General features: G+C 33.4%; 1 protein-coding gene across 1 annotated transcript; it reads left to right on the top strand.

Annotated features, from left to right (window-relative positions):
* Positions 1-800: 800 nt before the first annotated feature.
* Ugt35D1 (UDP-glycosyltransferase family 35 member D1) lies at positions 801-17,480 on the top strand. The gene is made up of 5 exons (XM_089641349.1): positions 801-914; positions 1,830-2,459; positions 5,212-5,434; positions 14,158-14,377; positions 17,177-17,480. The coding sequence occupies exons 1-5, from the start codon at positions 843-845 to the stop codon at positions 17,478-17,480; spliced, it is 1,449 nt and encodes a 482-aa protein (XP_089497475.1). The 5' UTR covers positions 801-842.
* Positions 17,481-23,293: the final 5,813 nt, after the last annotated feature.

Raw genomic sequence — 23,293 nt, 5'->3', positions numbered from 1 at the left:
ATTTAAGTTCGTGGTTACTGGCTTATGTTTTTATTTTCCTCGTATCTATTAATTCACAATATTAAACGCAGGTGATTTGATTGAATCTCCGTAAGAATATCCCTGTATATATTTTAGCTTTATTGATTGAAGAAATAGTTTTCTTAATCTGTCCATAAATATTTAAGTTTTCTTTTATTTTAATAAAAATGAAACACTTTGTTTACATCACTATTTATTCAAAATAATCGATATGTTTCAAAATCTATGGTTTGTTCAATTGATGTCCTTAATTAGTATCTAGTACCTAGTATTATTTCAAGGTACCTGGTTAAATAATTCTATGTTGTTGTTTTTATAAATTATCATTTTTAATTGAAAGTTTTTGACCTAATAAAATTAAAAATACAATGTAACACGAGTAAAAAAAATCCACAGAGGCAAAGGCTGTGCGTGAGAATTACGGTAATGTTATAGCATTATTTATATGATTTAAAAATTAAACTTATTAGACTATTGGTTTTCTCTTTAGGGGATAAATGTTATAAAATGACGTTATATTAAAATAACAATAAGTGAAATAAACACAAAAAATAACATAAAATGTGACACTGTCAGTTGAAACTTTAAAGGTTTTCTATTAATTTATTCAAAAGTGAAGTGACATCGAAAAAAAATCAAGTGATATTCAGAGGTTGAGTGATTTCAACTTAAAAATAAAATTTTGTTTATTTTTACTATCTGAAATGAAAACACAGCAGTTGTTTTTGTTGGTGCTGTGGGGAGTGATAGTGAACACTGGTGTATGTGGTGGAGCCAGGATATTAGGGATATTCCCAACGGAGACCAAAAGCCACTTTGCCATGTACGGGACCATCATGAAGGCCCTCGCTGCTAGGGGACACGATGTTACCATCGTAACCCATTTTCCCGAGGTAAATAATTATTTTTAATAATTCACTTGGTACATGGTAATTGAATATTTTACGTTCAGAACTTCTAACTTATCGCAAATTTATTTAGACTTGTACGAATGCATTTCAGCACAGTAGATATCCAACCTTCGATAAGAGTCCAAAATAAGAAGAGTCGCCAAAACGGTTTTCTAGATATCTTAGTTGTGTTATTGTCACCACCAATCAAAATTTCGCTGTAAAATACCAGAGACCAAAATTGTTATAGTGATTTATTATTGGGGCATTATGCCGTGTTTCGCTACCTTCGTCTTTAGCCACCGTTTCGGACAGCATTACAGTTTTCATCATCAGGGCAGATGTGTCACTGTACACCAAAAATGAATCACTATGTAAAATACCTATTTGAATCAGTACTTACCCATACACGGAAACTCCTAGTACGATCGGGAAACTGGTTAATTTTCATCACATTCGGAGTCGATTTTGTAGAATAACATGTTTTTATTTAAGTTTTTTTTTAGAGTAAATCGAGTCCCAATTTGGAATATTTAGTTCAAATTTGACAAAAAATCGGCTGTGGTTTAATTTCAGCTGTTGTACCTATGTCTCTTAAAACACGTCGAAGCGTAAACCCGGCACCAAGAATGTTGGTTGGCGAAAAAAAAAAAAAAATGGAAAATCAAAAATTTTTTTAAAAAAAACGAAATATGAAAGAAACTCTATGTGATGTAGATTCACCAGTTTCCCGTTTGTTCTACAAGATTCCAGGTACCGTGTACAAGATTATTAATAATAGGACCCTAAAAAAATAAGTGCTAATGATCGTGTCCTGGTATATAAAAATGATTTTTATACTTCTTTTTAATAATTATTTATTCATTTTAAAGACCAATAACGTAATTTGTATAAATTTAAAAGCGATCGCATTTTCAGAAATCACCACGTGATAACATCACCGAGCTGGACCTGTCTACCGACGAGAAGCTACTCTCCGTGAACATGGAGTACTTCCTCAAGATGTCTTACCTCGACAATATATTTGACGTCATCAGATTTTCACTGAACAGCTGCGAACAAGTCCTGAAAAATCCCGATTTTGTCAATATTATAAAGACAAAACAATTCGATTTACTTGTGGTGGAGATCTTCGCTTCAGACTGCTTCCTCGCAGTGGCTCACAAGATGGGGATACCAAGTATAGGACTAGTGTCGAGTGTGCCCCTTCCTTGGGTAAATGACATGGTGGCACTCCCAGAAAACCCTGCTTATATTCCCATCTACTTCTTCCCATTTTCTCAAACTATGGACTTCTTATCGAGACTGGTAAACACCTTTGCAACGGTGTACGCAAAGGTTCAGTATGAGATTAGGTCCAATTGGAGATCGCAAGAGCTAGTTGGGAGTGTGTTGGGGCCTGTGCCGCCTCTGAGAAGTCTGGCGCAGAATTTCAGCATGATTTTGGTGAACAGCCACTTGAGTCTCAATCAAATAAGGCCGTCTGTGCCACAGTTGGTGGAAGTTGGAGGGTTACATATCCCGAGGACTATACCGCCACTGCCAAAAGTAAGTTTCTGCCGTCTTTAATCCAATTAAAACAAATCAAATAGTGGTACAACCGGTAAACCAGTGAATCTACTTCACATTTGGAGACGATTTTTAGACTGAAATCAAAAAAGTTAGACTAGTTTTACTTTTTTTGGTTTGAGCTTTCGTATTCGGGTAAGTAAATCGGGTACCAAGTTGCTAAAACAATCTCGCTAGGAGCTTAGCATCAGCTGTTTGGTGACTTTTAAAATGCGTCTAAATGCAGATCCAGCTCCGAAAAAAAAAATCTTTAGTTGCTGAAAAGCCGTTCTTGGGTTCTTTGCTTGTAGCACTTGTTTCCGGATACCGCGTATATATTACGTAAAGATACGAAAAGAGTACATATCCACTGGAGCGATTGATATATATATACCCAACTATAAATGTTTTTCAAGATTTCCCGGTTCCCCCACTTACAAAAATTTATGACAAAATTGCACTTCTACAAATACATAAAGATTTCTTTAGTAAAAATAATTTACCACAATTGAATATTAGCAAAAGAATAATATCTGTTGGAGGACTAACCGTGCCACTAGCACGAACCACAACAGCACAACATCACTATATATTCAAGGGTGTAAAATTATTTAATAAATTACCCCTTGATATACGATCGGAAGAAAACTACGAAAAATATAAAAAAAAAAATAAATTAAAATACTCTTGTACCACCTCATAACTTTACTTATTGTTTAGAAATATGTTTTTGCCTTTTAAATTCTTTGAATCATTTATTAACTAACCTATATTTTTATTACTTTTATTGTTATTTTTTGTGTTATTTTTTGTTTTATTACTAATATTTTTTGTTTAATTTAAACAAATGTAAAAATATTTTTGTTGTCCTCTCCTAAACACAAGCAGCTGCTTTATTAGGAGAGTGATTGATATATTTTTGTTTATATTGTTAAAAAAATTGTAACCTTGTTTATATGTTTCAATAAATAAAAAAAAAAAAAAAAAAAAAAAAAAAAAAAAAAAAAATATATATATATACATTTACCAAATTATTTAATTAATACCATTCCTCAACATATTATTATGGAAACATATGAAACTGCTTACTGCGGCCTAAAGCCAATAAAAAAATTTTATATGTATTTTTTAAATATTTTTTATATATATATAAATTACAAACAATATAAAACAAAATTAACATTTGTCTGTCCAACTGGGAAGGATTCCCGTTTCAGGACAGCCAAATTGTGTATTTAGTACATAATATTCTTACAATGGAATGGCGATGATGTCAAAACAAAGTTTGAGAACATTGTTGATTGCATTCGAAGTGACAGGATGGTTTCATTATCCTTGAAAGAATCGCAAAGATGTGATTTATTACCAGGGTCAATTTGGATAACATTAGTAATTGCACTCAGAACAGATGAATGGTTTATTTCGGGACATCACAAGTCTGAGATTCTTTCCAGGGCATTTTGGAGAACATTTACAATTGTATACTACTTAGAATTTATTAATCAGTATAAGACATATGAATCCTATAGTACTATCATTTTAGACATTCTTAGGTGATAGAAATTACACATTACATCACCTAGATTTCGCCGTTCGTCTCATATGTTTAGATTCTTTAAATATGGCACATATTGACAAACGATCTCTCGAAACGTTTTTGCAAAATGGCAAAATATGCCAGAAAATCGCTCCAGTGGATTTAAACTTCTCGTTTCGAGAGTTTTTCGACTCGCGGAACTCACACGACGTGTTACTGCCGATTTGTCAAGGTGGGAACCTTTGGACGATAGTATTATTAAACGTTCGACGGAGTGCGTAACCAATAATCTATAATCTGCAAAGTAAAACAAATAACTAACCAACTAACCGGTAACTTCCAAATTTACGTCATATTTTTCGATCCCGAATTTTTGCCGCTTCACAAAGTTTTTTCGTGAAAATATTCTTTAGGCCATAATTAATTAATTATTCCATATTAAAATTTTGCTCTCACGAGATTTCCAACCTTTCTGCATGAAATCACGTAGATAGGAATTGCCATCAGTGAATAATAAAGATAATAACTCTTCCTTATCATGTCTACACGAGCGGGTAAAACCTCAGAGATTAATAAATTTATTAATCACCAACACTTGCTTACATCGTGTTATAATGCTTTCAATAACATATCCTATACGGCATTATTGCATTTAAGAAAAGCAATATAATATGTCATAATAAATCCTACTGCCACTCACAAAATAAATTATTATGGCATAGCTCATAGCATAGCATCACGTCATGACATTAGTACCATTTAAATATAAATATGTAGTTACCTACCTCAGATCATAGGAATGCATTTACGATCTGAGGTACATATTTACTGTTCAACTATCCACTAGCGTATGCCAAATGCACGCAAATTCCGTTTTTTTCAACAGTTATTGTAAATTTACGGATGGTTTATTTCAGGGAATTTGAACAATTCATCAAATTTTAAAGTTAATATTCAAGTTCGGTGTAAGTTATATTCAATTTCTGTTATTATACAAGTGGTATGACACAACTGCACCACAATGAAAAAATAATAGTACTTGAATAGAACTAAGCTTGAATTTTATCTTTGAAATATGATGATTTGTTCGAATTCTGTGAAACGACTCATCCTTTGCTGGATTACTTATTTTTTTCTTCAATAATAATTTTGTAAAATCAACTCTTAACCATACTTAAATAATATTTATGTCAATTTCATGTTTATTTTACTCAGGACCTTAAAGAATTTATGGATAATTCAAAGAATGGCGTAGTTTTCTTCAGCTTGGGGACGATAATCCCGCCCAACACCCTATCGGACGAGGTGGTCTCCACGCTGTATGCAGCCCTGGGATCCCTCGAACAGAATGTGCTATGGAAAATAGATGGCTCTTTGCTACCTCCCTTACCAGCAAACGTAAGGACCAGTACGTGGCTGCCTCAACTCTCAATTCTTTGTAAGCCATATCTTAAATTTATATTATTATCACGCCGTTTCCCCAAAGAGTCTTTTCGTCGTCTACAAAAATGTGGGCCATCATTTGCAAACATTTTTCTGATTTAAATTTAATACCTTTAAGTGCTACTCATGTATCAGGAGAATTGACGCAATCCAACCATTACGGTATATAATCGACTGAAAATTCGTGTGAGTGGGAATGTTCCACAACACACACTTTAAGCGTTCAAGATTTTACATTTATTTGAGTATTCTGGAATCTTATCTGGAACGGTGCTACACAAAAGAAAAATCATTGGAATATTATTGATTACAGTAATCACCGATATGGGCGTTTACTGGTTTTGACAAAGGACGCCTAAATTTTACTCGCGCCAGGCGCCGTTTAGTCATGTCACATCATATTTTCCCGATGTCCCTTTGTTTTATTTATATACGAGTTCTTCTAGTTTCATTGTTGAATTTAAATTATGGCTCTTCGTCAATTGTCGTAAAGAACTGATACATAAGTAAAACGATAGGGCTTTATCACAATTAAGCGTATTTTGGGTTACCAACAAAAAAAATACGTACGTGAGTAAAAAATTTAATTAGTCGATTATTGGTTGGTTATGTGTATATTTGTAAATTCCAACAAGACTACTGTAATAGTAGGTTTAAAAATACTAATAACAATTTTATTTTTGCCGAAAGTATTAATCAACGATTTTCCAAGGTTAAGAATGATGTGTTTTCAATTTCGTAAGCAAAACTGAAACGAGTTACGCACTCGATAAATAATATTAGGAAATAGATAGTTACATACTAACATACATACACACGACATATTTTCATAACTAGAAACCTACATCTTGTAAAAATAAAATATCCAAGTGACGCTGCTATTGCGATCATAAATACTTATCCTCTTGGTAATAAACGTGTTTCACATTTTAAACACCAGATAAACAACCATTGAATAGTTTTTTTTTATTGGTGCCCTTTTTTACTCATTTAAAGTATGCTCTAGCGTGTTTAAATCGCACTTTATGGAACGCGCGTTTTTTAAAGTTACCATGGCAACATCAACAAATCAACAAAATGTGAAGTCTAAATGTCAACTTTTAACTATAAATCCAACTATTAATCTTATGTGACAGATTGCAAATTAATGTTTGTGTTTTTAATTTCCATGACAACAATATATTGTGATGTCACATCACGAATTCATTAATAGTTCTTATTTCCAAATTTTTAATAATAATATCAATACTTATGTTTTCAAAGTGTACCAATAAAAAAAAAATAGAAAATTATCCACTTATACTTTCATATACTATTTTTATCAGTTTTGTAAAATTATAAATTTGGCGCTTATAAATTTCTGTAAGTAAATAAAATGGTAACTAGATACAAGAACGGCGTCATGTTATTAACAATAATTATTAGGTACATTATTATAATAAGACGCTATTTTTTGTTGGTACCTACGGACCTTGAATTTTATGGCATTATCAACGGGTATTTGAGTCCCAAGTACCATTATCAATAATTTTCTTCTTGAACAGGCAGAGTAGAGGCAGTTCTTGATTTTATTAAACTTTATGATTTTTTTAGTATTATTGAATGTTTATGTAACAGATGTGGGACCATTCTTGTTTCTGGTTACTATTTTTATTACTTCTCACAAATTTATAACTAAGCTTGCAATAACAGCTTCATGTGAATATTAATTATTTTCAATGCACATAATACCCACTTATTCAAAGTTCATTTAATAGTTTAATTAAGCTGTTAGGTTTTGAAATGAGAATATAGTTGGTTTCGGTTTATATGTAATTTTTATTCAGTTTCTACCTTTCCTCAACAATCCACTATATCTATAATAGTTACTTAGTTCGGCTTTTAAATTTGTTACTTAGTCCTGCTTTTTATATTTTAGTCTACATTCACTAAATACTTAGTTGTATATTACCAATTCAACCATCTGTGAACATTTATAATTGGTCTGTTTCTTTTCCATCCTCCTTTGCGTATTAAATTAATATTAAAGACTGTTAATGTTCCTTAAAATAAATAAATTAATTAAATTAGTGAAAAAGTAATGAAATTACTGAAACATTGCAAGAATTTTTTATTTTTTTAACCAAGAGAAGTTTCCATTCGTTTTGTTTGGCTATAGTTACCTCGAGGTATCGTTGTGAAACTAACTACATTGTGATTGTGTTGTGTACTTTTTTGTAGAGATTTTACAGTGGTAAGTTATAAGTCATCCCGTTTTCCTTCCATACCTTATTCTACCCTACGTATACCATCACCCATTTCCATAAACAACATTCGTTTAATTATTTACAGTCCACTTTTAAGTCGATCTGAAATTGTACACTTCTAGTTTTGGGTGCTTATGTTATATTTCTTATTTTTAAGCCGTTAATTGGTTGATGGAATTTCGTTGTAATAATAACACAGTAATCAATAATATTTGAATGATTTGCATTTTAATGTAGCGCGGTTAAAAATAATCTTATGGGCGATGTGTTAGGTTAGGTATTATCAGCGCCTTGGGGCCTTGGACATTTGGTACCCGGAGCGGACTACCCCATCGACCAACAATGTCTAGACAGGGCATTTGGATGTTATAAATGACACCGAAACCAAAATTATTGTTTCCAAGAATTGTGTTCGGAAAACATTTATTAAAAAGGTTGTGTGTTATTTTGCATTCAAAAGATTGAAATGAGCATTGATTTTACAATTTGTGGATTGACCAAATGTGTCTCCAGAGATATTCTGATTCTGTTTCGAAGAAAGGCGAAAGAATCAGATCGAGAGTTTGCTTATGAAATTATCAATTGGCGGGATGAATTATTCGACCAAATTTGTAAGACACGCCATATGCCAGAGTTGATATACCGATGACCCTGATAGTATACCGATCATCAAAACATTTCAAAATCATTGAATATTATTGATCATTGAAACATTTCCAAATCATTGATTATTATTGATCATTGAAACATTTCCAAATAATTAAATATTGGCCAATGAATCTTTTCGAAAACATTATTAAAATGAAACACATATTTGTGATTATTTTTACAATTAATGAATAAATAAATTAGTGAAAAAGAAATAAAATCATGGAAGGGGGAATTAATCAACTTCCCGACATCCGATCGAGCTGAAACTAAGGAAATATACTTGTTGTTGATGACAATTTGACAATAACATTTAGTGACACACATGCACAGACACGCGCACACACGTTTCTCCGAAATAGGATGACATTATAAAAAATTACAATGTTAATATACGAAATAAATCTCGGTTTAATCCAATAAGGATTTGGCTTAAGTTATAGCGCGGTTCACCCATTTTATTCAGTCCCCGGGGAGGAGGGTTCAATGCAAAAGTCAAACCAACTATTATTAAGTTTTAAAAGTCATTTTAAAACTTCATAGAAATTAAGAGTGAGTTACATGTGGAGGAGGGTTCAATCCTCAGTCAAAACAACAATGTATTTTTTTAATTGCATTTATTAATTAAAATAGATGTAGTAAAAAATCTTTACTTTTTTATATCGGTTGATTTTTTTGTATTATTTGTCATGAATTGACTCAATACGAGATGACAATATTCCTTAAGGTCGAGTGTTTGTTGCGCGACATACTAATTTATTACGTAATTTTATTATTATGAAGAACCTGGTATGAGCACTCATGGGTAACATTGGGATGTTGTGTAGGTTACAGTTACCTTTGTACTTTCAATCAATGTGACGAACAAATTAATTGGATGAATTAATTTTCTTTAACTTTTTTCATTATAATTATTTAGTTTATTTATTTTTATTTCAGAACGTAAAACGGGCATGTTGCCCAAAAAATCAAAGTGATTCATACAAATTTGAATAATAACAAAAAATTGGTGAAAGGTAGAATGCAAATATGGTCAACCGGTCGGTGGCTGAGTTGACATCGCGTTTAAGTCCCACCCAGGCGAAGTGTGTTCAATTCCTCGGCTGGCTAAGTCCTCTATCACAACACAAGCAACATTTTCAGCTTACTGATGGGGCAGTAGGAGATTTTCAAATATCGTCAGACTATTCGTAACACGGGAATGTTTGTGTTTCTTTTTAAAATAATATGTCCATGAACATTTTACTATTGTCACCTGTACTGATGAGACACTGATTTGGTACAATGTCAGCTATGCGGTAGTCTACTTTCTATTGTAACAGGCTTTACATAATATATTTACTATTGTCATCTGTATTGATGAGACACTGATTTGGTAGCTACAATATTGCCTGTCTTTAAATAAAGGCTTTAATCACAATATCAGCTTGATTTGATTAATGGTAAAAAAAAATATTACATTGATCATTAAAAATGTCCATTTCATTTTTAGAGCAGTGTATAGAGTGTTATAATTTCATAATGTTCGCGGCACAGGGGGTAAATATCATGTATTTGTGTGGTAGGCTTTAATATTGAAAATGTCTTTCATTCTCTTTGACGATTTTGTGTTGACGTTAATTTGGGACAAAATGCTAGGGGTATCAACTGATTCATGTATATCTTTATGCAAAAGCAATAAATTAGAATGTTTACGTCTGGCTGTCAAAGAGTGTAGATTATAGTGCAAAATTCAGTCACTATACGTTCCAAATTGATCAGATAAACCTTCACGATAAACGATTACATGGGTTAATTGTCTTTATATGGATTCAATCCTATAATTATGAATTTCATAATCGTGAGACCAAATACTGGATGCGTTTCGAGAATACTTTAAATAATGTTAAAGATAAGTCTGCACTTTTAAAACCATTTGTGATTTTTGGCGTTAATCCTAACATTTGACATGCACTTTTTGAAATTGTATCTAAATGTTTATTGAAGCTAAGTGACAAGTGAAATGACATGCCTTAGTCTTTAATTGAAGTTGTGTTTAATAAAGCGACATTGTTAATGTGATATGTGTTTGAAAAATTATTAATGTTGTTATGATAAGTCTTTATGTAAATCGGTGCAATCTTCTAACGGTGTAATTTTTTTGTCAAACATAATGTCATCGGGAAATAGCAAATATTTTGAAGTTTTTATTCTTAATCCTATGTTAAATAATCCTTTGTTACTCAATCCTATTTATAGATTAAAAACAGCAAGGGTCCAAGATGCGAGCCCTGCCGAATTCCCGACGTTATAGTAATATGATCCGCAGAGTACCCTCCTACAACTACTTGTAGTTGCATATAACTCACAAACCATTACAGGGAATCTGCATTTATGCTTAACTTTTCCAGCTTCTTAATGAGTAGTGATTGATTTAACTGATTTGCAAAAACCCATGTAGATGGCATCCACTTGTAAACGTTATTCAATATCATCGTGGATGAATTAGGAGTATGCAAGAAGGTTTATTGTTGTGGAACGCCGAGGGAAAAATCCGTGTTGCATAGTGATAATATATAGACGTGAGCTAATAGACAGTCATATATCACTGGCTCAAATAACTTTCCTATGCGGTTTTGTTTAGATATGGGTCATTATTTCTATGTCGCTATTACAACGTTTCTTTAAGATGGGAGTAAAAAAAGTAGTATTCTATTTGACTGGAAAAACACCTTCCTGTAGTGATTTGATAAATAGTAGTGGTATGGCAAGGAAATCTATGCACGTTTCGAAAAAAGTAGGTGGAATACCGCCAGGACCTGATCACTCATTGGTTCTCAAATTCTTACATTTACAATATCGTTGAAGGCGATACATTGATCGTACAGAGGCATTCGTTATAGAAATCTTCGGATGTTTGTGGTAACTAACTTGCATTGTGTGATTTGATTGATTGGAAAAAAGCCCGCAGATAGTCTTACCTCGGGTAGTCATTTCTCCACAAAAATGAAATAAATGGTATGTTGGTTGAGTTTTCGTTTTTTTTTGCAAATTTCCAGCAATCTTTCGGACGAGCTTTTAAATTTTGTTTGATTTAGTCTAAATGTTTAAAATAACAAGCTCTATTTTTTGTTCTAGTTCTAATCAAGTTGAACGATAAATGATTTAGTTCACCACCTTATATTTATATATTTTTTTTAAGAAATTTGTTTTTCCTTTTATCAAACGAATGAGATCTTGTGAGTACCACTTAGAGAAGTGTTTTTTATTGGTTTTATTGGGAACATGCAAAGATATAATCTGGTAAAGTATATTGTAAAACTGATCAACGGATTGATCTTTATTGCCCTGATTAATGAATTCCCAATCAATCTCACGAAGCAAGGTATTAATTGAGTCATAGTCGGTTTTATAAAAGTTTGGTCTTGAGCTGTTATGGGTTTCTAGATTTAATAGAGGATTGAAAAGAAAATTTATTTCTAGAGCAGGGTGATACGGATCTTATTTGCTTAGTGGAAATGAAGAGTGTGTTACTGATATTTTTTCTTAAGGTGGGCGACACATTACGCTATACGCATCATGGCTTGGCCTATTTCAGCATATTGCTCGCCACACACTACCAATGGGAATGTACGGCGAGCGATATGCTGAAATAGGCTAAGCCACGAAAATTTTGCGTGTTTATCACAGGCTTTATCCGATAAAACTATATGTAGTATTTTGGACTGGTGATTAACTATTCCAAAACAAAACCATCTATTACAAAACGAAAGGGTATCGATGATGTCAGAGGTGATTGTATTTGTGTTTATGGTAAACTGTAGTAGATTGTTTGTTTCATCAGGAATCCAATGAATGTTAGACTTAGAAATCGCCGAATATTAAGATATGTTGGTTCGGTGTTATTAGGTACACATCCCGAAGGTTGCTTAAAAATGAGCTTAGATTCCTTACTCAGATGGTTGTAGACATTTCTTCTACATTGACACTTTTGTTATTAAGGTTTATATTGAGTTGGATCCACAAGTCTTCTGCTTGACATTCCCATTGCGCCATTCTCTTCGCCACTAGATTTCTTGAAACAGCAACCATGACTCCTCTTCCATCTTTTGTCTTGTGTAGTCTATCCCTCCGGAATACTTCGCACCGATTATCTGCTAATTCCTGGTCATAGATATATTCTTTTAGCCACGTCTCCGTTAGACTTACTATTTCGTAGTCGTTGATAATAATGTTTTCGATTATATCAATTTTTGTCCTCATTCCCCCGAGTCTAATTTAGATGCAGTTAATCATTGCAGAATATATATTTATTATCATGGGAGATCACTATAACCTTAGATTTAAATTTCTTGTTTCTTGTCCATGCAAAAGCATAGTTTTGATCTCTTGCGAATCTTTTTGGTGGCCTTAGTATAGTTTTCTCTTGTGTTGTGAGGTGCTCGCTTATGAAAATGAACTCCTTTTTTGTTGTGAATTTCTTCAAGTGGGTTGTATTGATTTTATCTTCTTTGAGTTTTGTTTCGCGTTGAATGTTTTGACGGCCTCAAGGAAGTTATCTCTTTTTGCTGTTTATTACATTTAAATATTATTGGACGCACACGATCATGGAGAGGCACATCATCAGAGATTTTCAACAATATTATGAGTCGTTTTAGTGTTGAGATTTACTGTAAATACGCTTATGTTTATTTTAGACTGGAGAAGATTTTTTGACGTTTGCACTGTAAAAGAGTATTGTTGGGTATACTTATTATAAATATAATACTTAAATAAATACTTAGTATATTATAAATACATATAATACTTAAACGGTTCCATGCTAACTCAACACAGTGACTATTCAACACACTTTTAAAAGTGATATAAAGTCATCAAAAACGATGAAAAAATTATTTTTTTTAACCTAACTTAACCTATTGTTTTTGTTACATCACTTTCCATGACTTTATATAACTTTTTAAAGATATGATGAATTATCATTTTGATGATTTATCCGGTCACCACTTTATTTTGATGTTGATCTATGAAATAAAACAAATTAGTTTTAAAATAGAAAATTAAACATTTTTTGACTTATTTCCACTTGTTTATTTTACCAGTACCGGTTTCGTCCTATTATGGACATCTTCAGGCTGGCAATTGAAATTCTTTTGTTACAGAATTTATACAAAATTAGGTACACAATGTCAAGGTAGGTACATTTTTTTTATTTTTATTTTGGGTTATTAAATTACAATGGTTCTTTAAGGTTAATATGTCATAAATAAGAAATAATAATATAACAATGGTCACTATAGCAGAATAATCGATAATTTAGTAAATAAAATAATGAATTTTCCTGCATATCACGTAGGACAATCTGGAAGAGAAGAATCAAATTATTCAAAGATTATTCTGCTATAGTGACCATTGTTATATTATTATTTCTTATTTATGACATATTAACCTTAAAGAACCATTGTAATTTAATAACCCAAAAAAAAAAAAAAAAAATGTACCTACCTTGACATTGTGTACCTAATTTTGTATAAATTCTGTAACAAAAGAATTTCAATTGCCAGCCTGAAGATGTCCATAATAGGACGAAACCGGTACTGGTAAAATAAACAAGTGGAAATAAGTTAAAAAATGTTTTATTTTCTATTTTAATACTATATAATTCCACCACGTATAACAGTATAATAAATAAACTCATAAAATTAGTTTTAGTCAAATATATATTTTTAGTCAAATATATATTTTTAGTCAAAAAGTTCTTGACGTACAACTTACCGTGTGATTCAAGTAGGTATTATGAAATAGGTAGGTACCGCGGAAAGTAACGATTCGTTTTATGTTGAAGGTCATCCTTCAACGAGGCTATTCATCAGTCACGGAGGTCTCTTGAGCATCCAGGAGTCGGTTCACTGCGGAGTTCCGATCCTGGGCATACCCATGTTCGCCGACCAGAGCCTGAACATGGCGGAGCTACGCGAGCGAGGAGCTGCCCTCACGCTGCGTTATGACGACATCAACAACGATACCCTTCCGCGTGCACTGCGTGAGTTGTTAAACGTCACCAGGTGAGACATATCTTTCATTATTATTTAAGGCGAAGCTTAATGCTAAATCACTATTTTGATTAATCTTTATAACGAATTGGTATACATTATGAATACCAAAAAATATGCTTTCGATCTGAGGTTCCCAAAGTGGTCTATATGGACCCCCAGGGATCGATATCGGCATGCTGGGGGTCTATGTCAGCGAGAAAAAAATTTGGGGGTCCACGAGATTCAAATGGGGGTACATACGAGCGGACCCCCATTTTTTTTATTTTTTTTTTTATAGTCAATACCTCACAAGAGTCCCAACTGCTCCCGTCTGGAGCCAGTGAGACTATGGCATCCCCAATTGGGGGATGTTGTGAGGCTGAAGGTAAGTGGGGAAGGGAAAGAGGAAGGTGGGGAAGTACCTGGCTATTCAGATCTAGTCACTAAACACGGCTAAAGCCATTTGGAGCAACGTTTCAATTCTGAATGGTGGTCTTACACCAGGGCGATACTGGTAGTATCTTCCACTCTGGAACGTGCCGCAAATATACTATATATTATTTTAATTAATTAATTGTGAAATAACACAAATTAATCAAATAAAATTTATTAGCGCACGCCGGGTTCGAACCCGCGACCTTCGGAATGGCAGTCCAATGCGTTACCACTGGACTATGCCGGCCGTCAAATTTACCGCAAGTCAACATTTTTAGGAGTTCCGTAAATGACACAATTGACCTAACACAAATATAATAGACTGAGAAATGACTTATTTCATATTTGTATTTTTATATTTCGTAAAGTTGTTAATTGAGGTATATAAATAGAGTCTACGTTCCTTTTCTAGTCAGAATTAATATATTCAAGCAAAACATTGCACATTGGAAACCGCCAATTTTCCTAGTTCCCCAACTTGTTTTTGAAAAATTTCCAGGGTAATAATGACGTTCAATATTTAAATGCACTTCACACAGACTTCAAAACTAAGTTTGAGGACATTTTGACTATGGAAATGGAACGTTGAAGAATCGGATATCATGTGACAATACCTCACAAGGGTGCTCATGTATACCGCCACCCGGGGTTGTTGGGCAGGCAAGGGAAGGGAATATTTTTACCAAAAAAATAAATGATTATCACATGGGACGTTAATAGTTTTAGGAAAATTCTATATTCGGCTGGCAGGGGGTCTACGGAAAAAAACAAATTTGGCAAGTGGTCTACGGGGCAAAAAATTTTGGGAACCTCTGCTTTAAATAAATTGAGGTTTTCCTATTGCTTCGCTTGATTAGAATACAAATAAAAAAATAAATTACTCAATAAAAAATATAAATGCAAACTTCTAAAAAAAAACAACTTAAAAAAATACAGTATTATAGCCAAGATTATGTGTGACAGTTTCACTTGATCAACTTTTTTGATTTCTTATAAAATTATTTACAAAATAAATAAAAAACTAGTTTTTTGCTTGAAATCGAACGTTTCTAGACTCCGTTTGTTAAGCGATTTTAATGCCTATTACCTATGATATAAGGTATACCAAGAATATACACATTTTTGGCTTGTAGCTTCCTCTTAAATGCAGTCTTCATGGTCGAGGAGAAAGGACTAGCAATTCGAATGTCACGGGTTCAAATCCCGGCTTGCGCAAAAGTAAATTTTATTTGACGAATTGTTGATATTTCAAAATGTATTAATTTAAAATAATTAATAGTATACTTGCGGCACGTTCCAGAGTGGCAAATACACTCGGTACAGTCGTGGTGTAAGACCACCATTCAGAATTATACGTTGCTTGAAATGATTTTAGCTGTGTTTGGTGACCAGATAGGAATAGCCAGGTACTTTTCCACCTTCCTCTTCCCCATCTCCTTCCCTCCTAATTACCTTCACCACTTTATGTTGGGTTATTTGATCATCCGTTAATGAAGCCATCAAGTCCAATTGTCATCAAAGAATAACCAATGCAAACAGGCTGAATATCGGCTGTTTACCGAAACATTCATTCGCCAATTTGCCAAATTACACAGATCGTCGATTTATGACCATGTCAAATGTGACGGTCGGTGAACAACTGGTCCAATGAAATGATTTCATGTTTCACGGCCAAAACTTTCGCTTATATGTATGTACATAAACACACACTTCACCACAATCCACACATTTGCCCTGATGATGTATACTGTCCGAAACCTTGGCTAAAGTAGAAAGGGCAACACTGCTTAACACACCAAAAATAAACTGTGATAATAATTAGTCCCCACTCGAGCAATGGAGATTTCCGGGTGTTTCGATTTAATAAATATCATACCTCCAAATAATATTAAATTTATAATCATTTTAATTCATAAAAATCACCTACCTAAATTCAGGTAGCCATAGCTCCAGGGCCAGTGATGGCCAGTGGTTCACGATTCTCGGTATGTTTCAACTTTTGATCAGCTGGCATAAAATCATGATTTATGCTTCTCAGCTGATCACAATTTGATCGACAGCTAAAACGGTCCGAGCGGGAGCTGTTCGCCTTGATCGCCAAATTCAGTTTCAGTATCAGTTTTCTTACAAACGGTATTGATCACACTTCTGTTGATTTTCTATTCAGTCACAGGAATGTATCAATAAAAATATGAAAGCATGAAAGTAGCATAGAAAGAGGCGCTAGTGTAGCATACTGTCATCAGAATGCATGGGAAATGTCAGCAGTTGCAAGTATTATAACTTTTCAACAGTATTTTTTAGGGTATGGTATTTGAATGGATGCTCTGAATAATAACATACAGCGTGACTTGTTTACGAAATTTACTTGACTATTTAAAAATATTTTTTCAGTTACCGCGAAAACGCCGCACGGATTTCCCGCATTTTCTGCGACAGGCCACAGCACCCGCTGGACACCGCCATCTATTGGGTGGAATACGTACTGAAATTTAACGGCGCTCGACACCTGCGCTCTCCCGCCCACGGCCTAGCCTGGTACCAGTACCTGCTGCTGGACGTTGCGCTATTCGTCGCCGTCTCCATCTATTTAATCGCTTTATCTGTGCTTTACATTTCAAAGATAATTTTTCGACTGATTCGAATGAAGCCGAAAATTATTGTAAGGAAATATTACGGCGGTAAGAAGGTGGATTGAAAGTTTTATTGAGTCTTATGCATGAATGTAAGTTATTTTTTTATTCTTATGAACAAAATAAGTAGGTACGAAGTGGGTATAGTAAGATAAACTTTTAGGAGTTCTTTGTGGCCATATTTCAACTTATTATAATGACGCCGGAAATTATTGTCAGAAGAAATCACAAGTACGGTAAGAAGGTGGATTGAAAGTTTATAAAAAACAAAGTGATTATAAAATATGTATTTAAGACAGTAAAAACCCCCACTATCTTTAGTTACTGTTGTCACTGAAATCAAATGCCGTGGATATTAATTAATACGCCCAACTCCAGTAAAATATTGGCAGTATTTACATAACAATACGTATAACAACGCTGGCCGTTAAAGGAGCTAGAGTAGCATGAAATAAAATCCATTCGAATGTATGAAAGAAAACCAACCCGAAAAAGAACTCGCGCCGCTAGGAGGTGCTAGTGTAGCATATAGACGTCAGTTGGCGTCAAGATATAATGGAAAATTTCAGCATGGTTTATTTATGAGTTAGGTATTGCTGACATGAAAATAAAGATGTGAAACATTGCTTTCTACCGTTTATTTATATTTATTTAAATGTAAGAAAAAAAAACTAAATACATATAACAAAGATCTTTACCAATATATTAAGGTTAATTAGGGTTAAGCCCAAAAAGTTTCTTGTGCTGAAGTTACATAGATGTAGGAGTTTTATTTTGCCTTATAACGAATTAATAGGTAAACAGAGAGGAAGGGGATAGGTAATCTCCGGCGAGTCCAACCAAAACCTTCTAGAACACAAGGCCGGGACACTGAATCAAATCACCCTCACCCCCAAAAATTACTTTTATTAATTTTTTAAATTAACTTAAATTATTTAAAATGTCAAAATAAATTGCATAAAAAAATGCATTTTTTTGCAGAATCTCATACAAGTTAGGAGGCTGCTTTGAATTGGTGTCCCTGATTTGTGATCTAGGAGGTTCTGGTCCAACCAATTCAGAATTTCAAATAATAAAATTGATCAAAAATTAAATGTCTTTTTTGAAGGGAGTTGGAGTTAAGTTAAGTTAAATTGTAAGTTTTGTTTATAATTTAACCTCCTTACCGATAAACATGTTTTAAATATTACACAACTGATAAACAACCGTTTATCACACATTATTGGATGTTTAACGTTCGATGTTATTCGCTCGATTCCAAAGATATTAGAAGAAATAATTCTTCTAATATCTTTGCTCGATTCTCTCAAAAGGTAGTGGCGGTGGATTTATGCGGTGTAAAGATAGTACAAGTTCTATAAGTTACATAATATAATCATTATAAATCCCAGCATTTTGTTGGCTTTGTTATTTAATTTTTTCATTAGTGTTTATGTTATTTATTTATTTATTCATGCATGTTTGATAAAGTTTAGTTTAACATTCAGTATTACCCATCGGTGTCTGATAATTCTACAATTTAATGATAATATTTAAAAAGATTAATTTTCACAGTTCAGATTAAATTAGTTAAATAAAGAGATTTATTAGTTAGATTAAGAGATGACGTATGTTATATAATTTAATAAGTTTGGTTTTGGATTAAAATATGATAAAGTGTTTTATAAAATGTTACAATCTTTTTAATAACTTTAAAAAACAATGAAACTATGATTGATTTATTATGTATATTTATTTTTGACGAAGTATAAACAGATTTCTTAAATAAACATTATCTGATTTAAAATATATTTATTGTGATTTTTCATGGTAGATAAGACCTTTTAGTTATGTGAATACTTATCTCAAATAACTCCGGTTACCATGAAGTATTCGATAACTGATCATTAATGCATGCAAAAGGTTGACAGTGCTTACAGAACTCCTGAGTAGGTCATGTTCCTCAGTGCTCATGTCCAAGAGTGAGCTGTTTTCTCCACTCAATCATATGAGAGTCAGTGAATAGACGGTATCACTTCTACATCCATAATATCATTTCTACACACTACCTGTAGGTAAATGTATGACATACACACTTCACCACAATCTACAAATCTGCCCTGATGATGGACACTGTAACGCTATCCGAGAGGTTAACTAAAGAAGGAGGAAGCGCAACACAGCATAATACCCCTTTTTTACATTAACTCCACACGGGAGGCCCTGAGGACAATAGTTTCCCCCCAGAGCATATGTCATCTTTGAGGATGCTGTGTGGAAGGACTTTTTAAGGAACGAAAGGAGAGGAAGTTCTGGGAAGGAAAAGGGGAAAAGGATTAGATAGGAATCTGATGGTTATTGTCTAGGAGTTTACCACGTATGAATCGTCCCTCCCACTGCGGTACAAGGCGATGATCCGGCTGGAGAGGTCAAGGGTCTCCGGCCCGCCACGCAGTTGGTGGGCAGACGCATTCGCTACAAAAACATGGACACACTTCTCCGCCATGTACCCGGACACCCCTGCTAAGTCAGCAAACTTAAAACAACATTTGGGGTGACTTATGGCAGAGGTGTTGGTTATCCAGTTAATGGTACAATCAAAATTTTTAAAAATAAATCCCTGATATTACTTTTGACTGAAAATCTTTAATCATTTAAAACCTCTATCATAATTTTAATTTAAGGGTCTTTGTGTTATTATTTTTGCTGTTTATTGATCAATTATTATTGTTATTAAAAATCTATTTTATTTATTGCTTGACTTCATTACTAAATTTTCTAATAGTGGGATAGTAACACAAGTTTATAAGAGAGAAGTGCAAAAAAAACCAATTACTGTGAGAATATATAAGTTAATAATGTTCCATCAAGCGATAAATTTTGTTAACTTACTTGAAATAACTTAACTGCATAACAAGGTTCCAACTGTTAAAATTGCTTTTCCAGATTTCATATTTCCATACTTAAAATCAGTAAATAACCTACAACTATCCGTATCTGCTTACTCAAAACAATATAAAGTTGAATACGTGTTGAAATTATAGTCATTCAAATCTTTGAATCTGCAATACCGACAACAGAAATTTACAGTTTACTTAGCTACAAGCCTACAAGCTACATAGCTTATCTGCCATGTGCAGAGACAATGCTCCTATTTTCAAAAAAGGAAATAAGAGCGAAATAACAAACTATAGGTCAATATGCATAATGTCTTCTTTATCCAAACATTTTGAAAGCCTAGTACTAGACAAGTTGATATCTCAAATTTAAACGAGTAATCTCACCCCTTCAACATGGATTTATTAAAGGAAGATCAACGTTTTACAATTTAATATTATACACTAATGATATTGTTTGCCTTTAACGCATCATATCAAACTGACTCCATATATACTGTATTATGTTACACTTACATACATAAAAAGTAAATTTTCTCTGTAAAAGCTCGATAGGGCGTTAATTAATAATAAATAAACATACATAGCGCAACACTTCCCACGTCTTTACAACGCTGGGTTGTTGACGATTCTTTACCGACCCGTGGGAAGACCGTCTTAGAATCATAATACAGTACTCGTACTTAAAATAAATAAGTATACTTTTCTCACTTCATTGTCCTCTGGAAGATCTTCTGTTTTGTAATGCAGGACTTTTTCCACAATTCATAATTTATTATTCCGGAGTCTGCACAGAATGGTTTTTACTCCAATGAAGGTTGCTTGTAGCCACCAATTCAAGGTCTTGGAAATTCTGCAATGAGAAAAGGAGCACAACAATATTAGTGGTACATACATACAATCACGTTTGATTCGGTAGTTTCAGAGATTTTTATTGGCTGGTTATGTAGAAATAATGCCAGATGTGATTGTGCGGGTAGGTACTCCAGTGGAAGCGATTCAGAGGCAGATCGAGGATAAGTGGATGAACTGTGTGGAAGAGGATTGGAGCAGAGAACTGCACTCTTCGTCTGGGGGCCTGTGGGGGGCATCCATTTCTTTTCCAAATCAAGGCCTTCCATCCGATAACACTCTAAACTACAGTAAAAACACTGTCTGTGAATGCTATAGTTACACCACTGCACCGAGAATTGCCAAACTTTCAATAAATTGAGGAAAGCTATTTCCGAAGCCAGATGCCAGATGGTGCATAAAGAAATGTGAAATAACCATAGAATAAAGAAACAAGAAATGCCATGTGGGTGTGTTTCGTGATCCAAAAGTAAGAGTACTCGCCAGCATTACGAAATTTAAATGGAATGGTGCATTGATGTATTATACTAGATTAGCCCTGTCTAGTTAAATTCATTTAAAAAATGACATCACATAGCGTACGTCTGAAATATGGAGATGAACTTAAAAACCCAACTCTGTTTAAACTTCTTGTACAAGCGTTCAAACTCGTAAGCGAAACCAAGGAACAGCTTTCATTTTGTTACCGAGGTGTTGTTGTAATTTGAATACAAAGCCGTCACCAAACCATTTTTTTTTTGCTAAACCAGTTCTGAATCAGGTAAAGGACTAATAAAATTTTTTAATGCTTCCGATTTTGTTGTCCGGGTTAAATCTTCCCCATAGGAAAAACTAAACCCTTCCACACACTTTTCCACAAATGATTATCTAGTCAATCAACTTTATGCAAGTGCATTATAAAAATAAAATAAATACAAAACAATACAAAAACAACAACACGTCAAATCACCAGAGATCAAATGGGAAAAAAAATTCACCGACTCCAGATATTTTCATATCAGAGGGTTCGGCTCGGTAGAACTCCTAATAGGGCCTATAAATCCTACTGATCCCTCAACATAAATATTTAAAAAATCTTTCGTTATCCTATATGTACAAAATGACCGACTTTTGCATCTTTATTATAAATTTTTTGATAGATCTAATACGCCTAAATTTTTAATGAGAGAGCTAGGTATAATGCCAGTAGCCGAAATAACGAAATAACAAATAATGATTTTTATTTTCACATTTTTACTTTTTGAATTCTGTACACAACATATTGAACCATAACGGGAAACGTACACATATTTACTATTGAGCAGAAGTTTTATGAATTAACAAAATTATTTGTATTCCATTTGTGCAAGTGAGAATAATGAATTATTCCAAAAATGTTACATTTCCGAGATTTTGCTATTGATTACAATTCAGGACATGATTCAAAGTACGAATCCGAAATTTCGTTCCGTTCGGCACCATAGTTCTTGAGAAAACGGGATTTCAAAGTTCGAACCCAAGTCTTGCATTTGTGCCCGAAAGAATAATGATTTATTTTAAAAATGTTACATTTCCGAGATTTTGCTATTGAATACAATTCGGAACATGATTCAGAGTACGAATCCGAAATTTCAATCCGTTCGAAGCCATAGATCTTGAGAAAATGTTTTTCAAATTTCGAACACAAGTCTAACATTTGTGTCAATGAGAACAATGATTTTATTTTTACATGTTTTATTTCCGAGATTTTGCTATTGATTACAATTCAAGACATGATTTAAAGTACGAATCCGAAATTTCATTCCGTACGGCACAATAGTTCTTGAGAAAACGGCTTTCAAAGTTCGAACCCAAGTGTTACATTTGTGCTCGTAAGAACGATGATTATTTCATAAATGCCACATTACCGAAATTTCGCCAACGATTCCACTTCAGGACATGATTCTGTGTACGAATCCGAAATTTCAATCATTTCGGCACCATAGATCTTGAGAAAATGTTTTTCAAAGTTCGAACCCAAATCTTACATTTGTGCCAGTGAGAATAATTATTTTTTTCAAAAATAATACATTTCCGAGATTTTGCAATTGATTACAATTCAGGACTTGATTAAAAGTACGAATCCGAAATTTAAATCCGTTCGGCACAGTAGTTCTTGAGAAAATGATTTT

This window comes from Hesperophylax consimilis, chromosome 16 (genome assembly GCF_061612785.1).
Source record: "Hesperophylax consimilis isolate HC1 chromosome 16, BYU_Hcon_1.0, whole genome shotgun sequence".
Classification (NCBI taxonomy): domain Eukaryota; kingdom Metazoa; phylum Arthropoda; class Insecta; order Trichoptera; family Limnephilidae; genus Hesperophylax; species Hesperophylax consimilis.
The sequence above is the reverse complement of the archived record's forward strand: the minus strand, read 5'-3'. Positions and strand labels throughout refer to the sequence as shown.

Bases quoted from the DNA above. Each gene is read 5' to 3' on its own strand.
- Ugt35D1 (XM_089641349.1), top strand. From the start codon at position 843: ATGTACGGGACCATCATGAAGGCCCTCGCTGCTAGGGGACACGATGTT. The intron at 915-1,829 runs GTAAATAATTAT...TCGCATTTTCAG, and splicing joins TCGTAACCCATTTTCCCGAG to AAATCACCACGTGATAACAT. The intron at 2,460-5,211 runs GTAAGTTTCTGC...TATTTTACTCAG, and splicing joins CTATACCGCCACTGCCAAAA to GACCTTAAAGAATTTATGGA.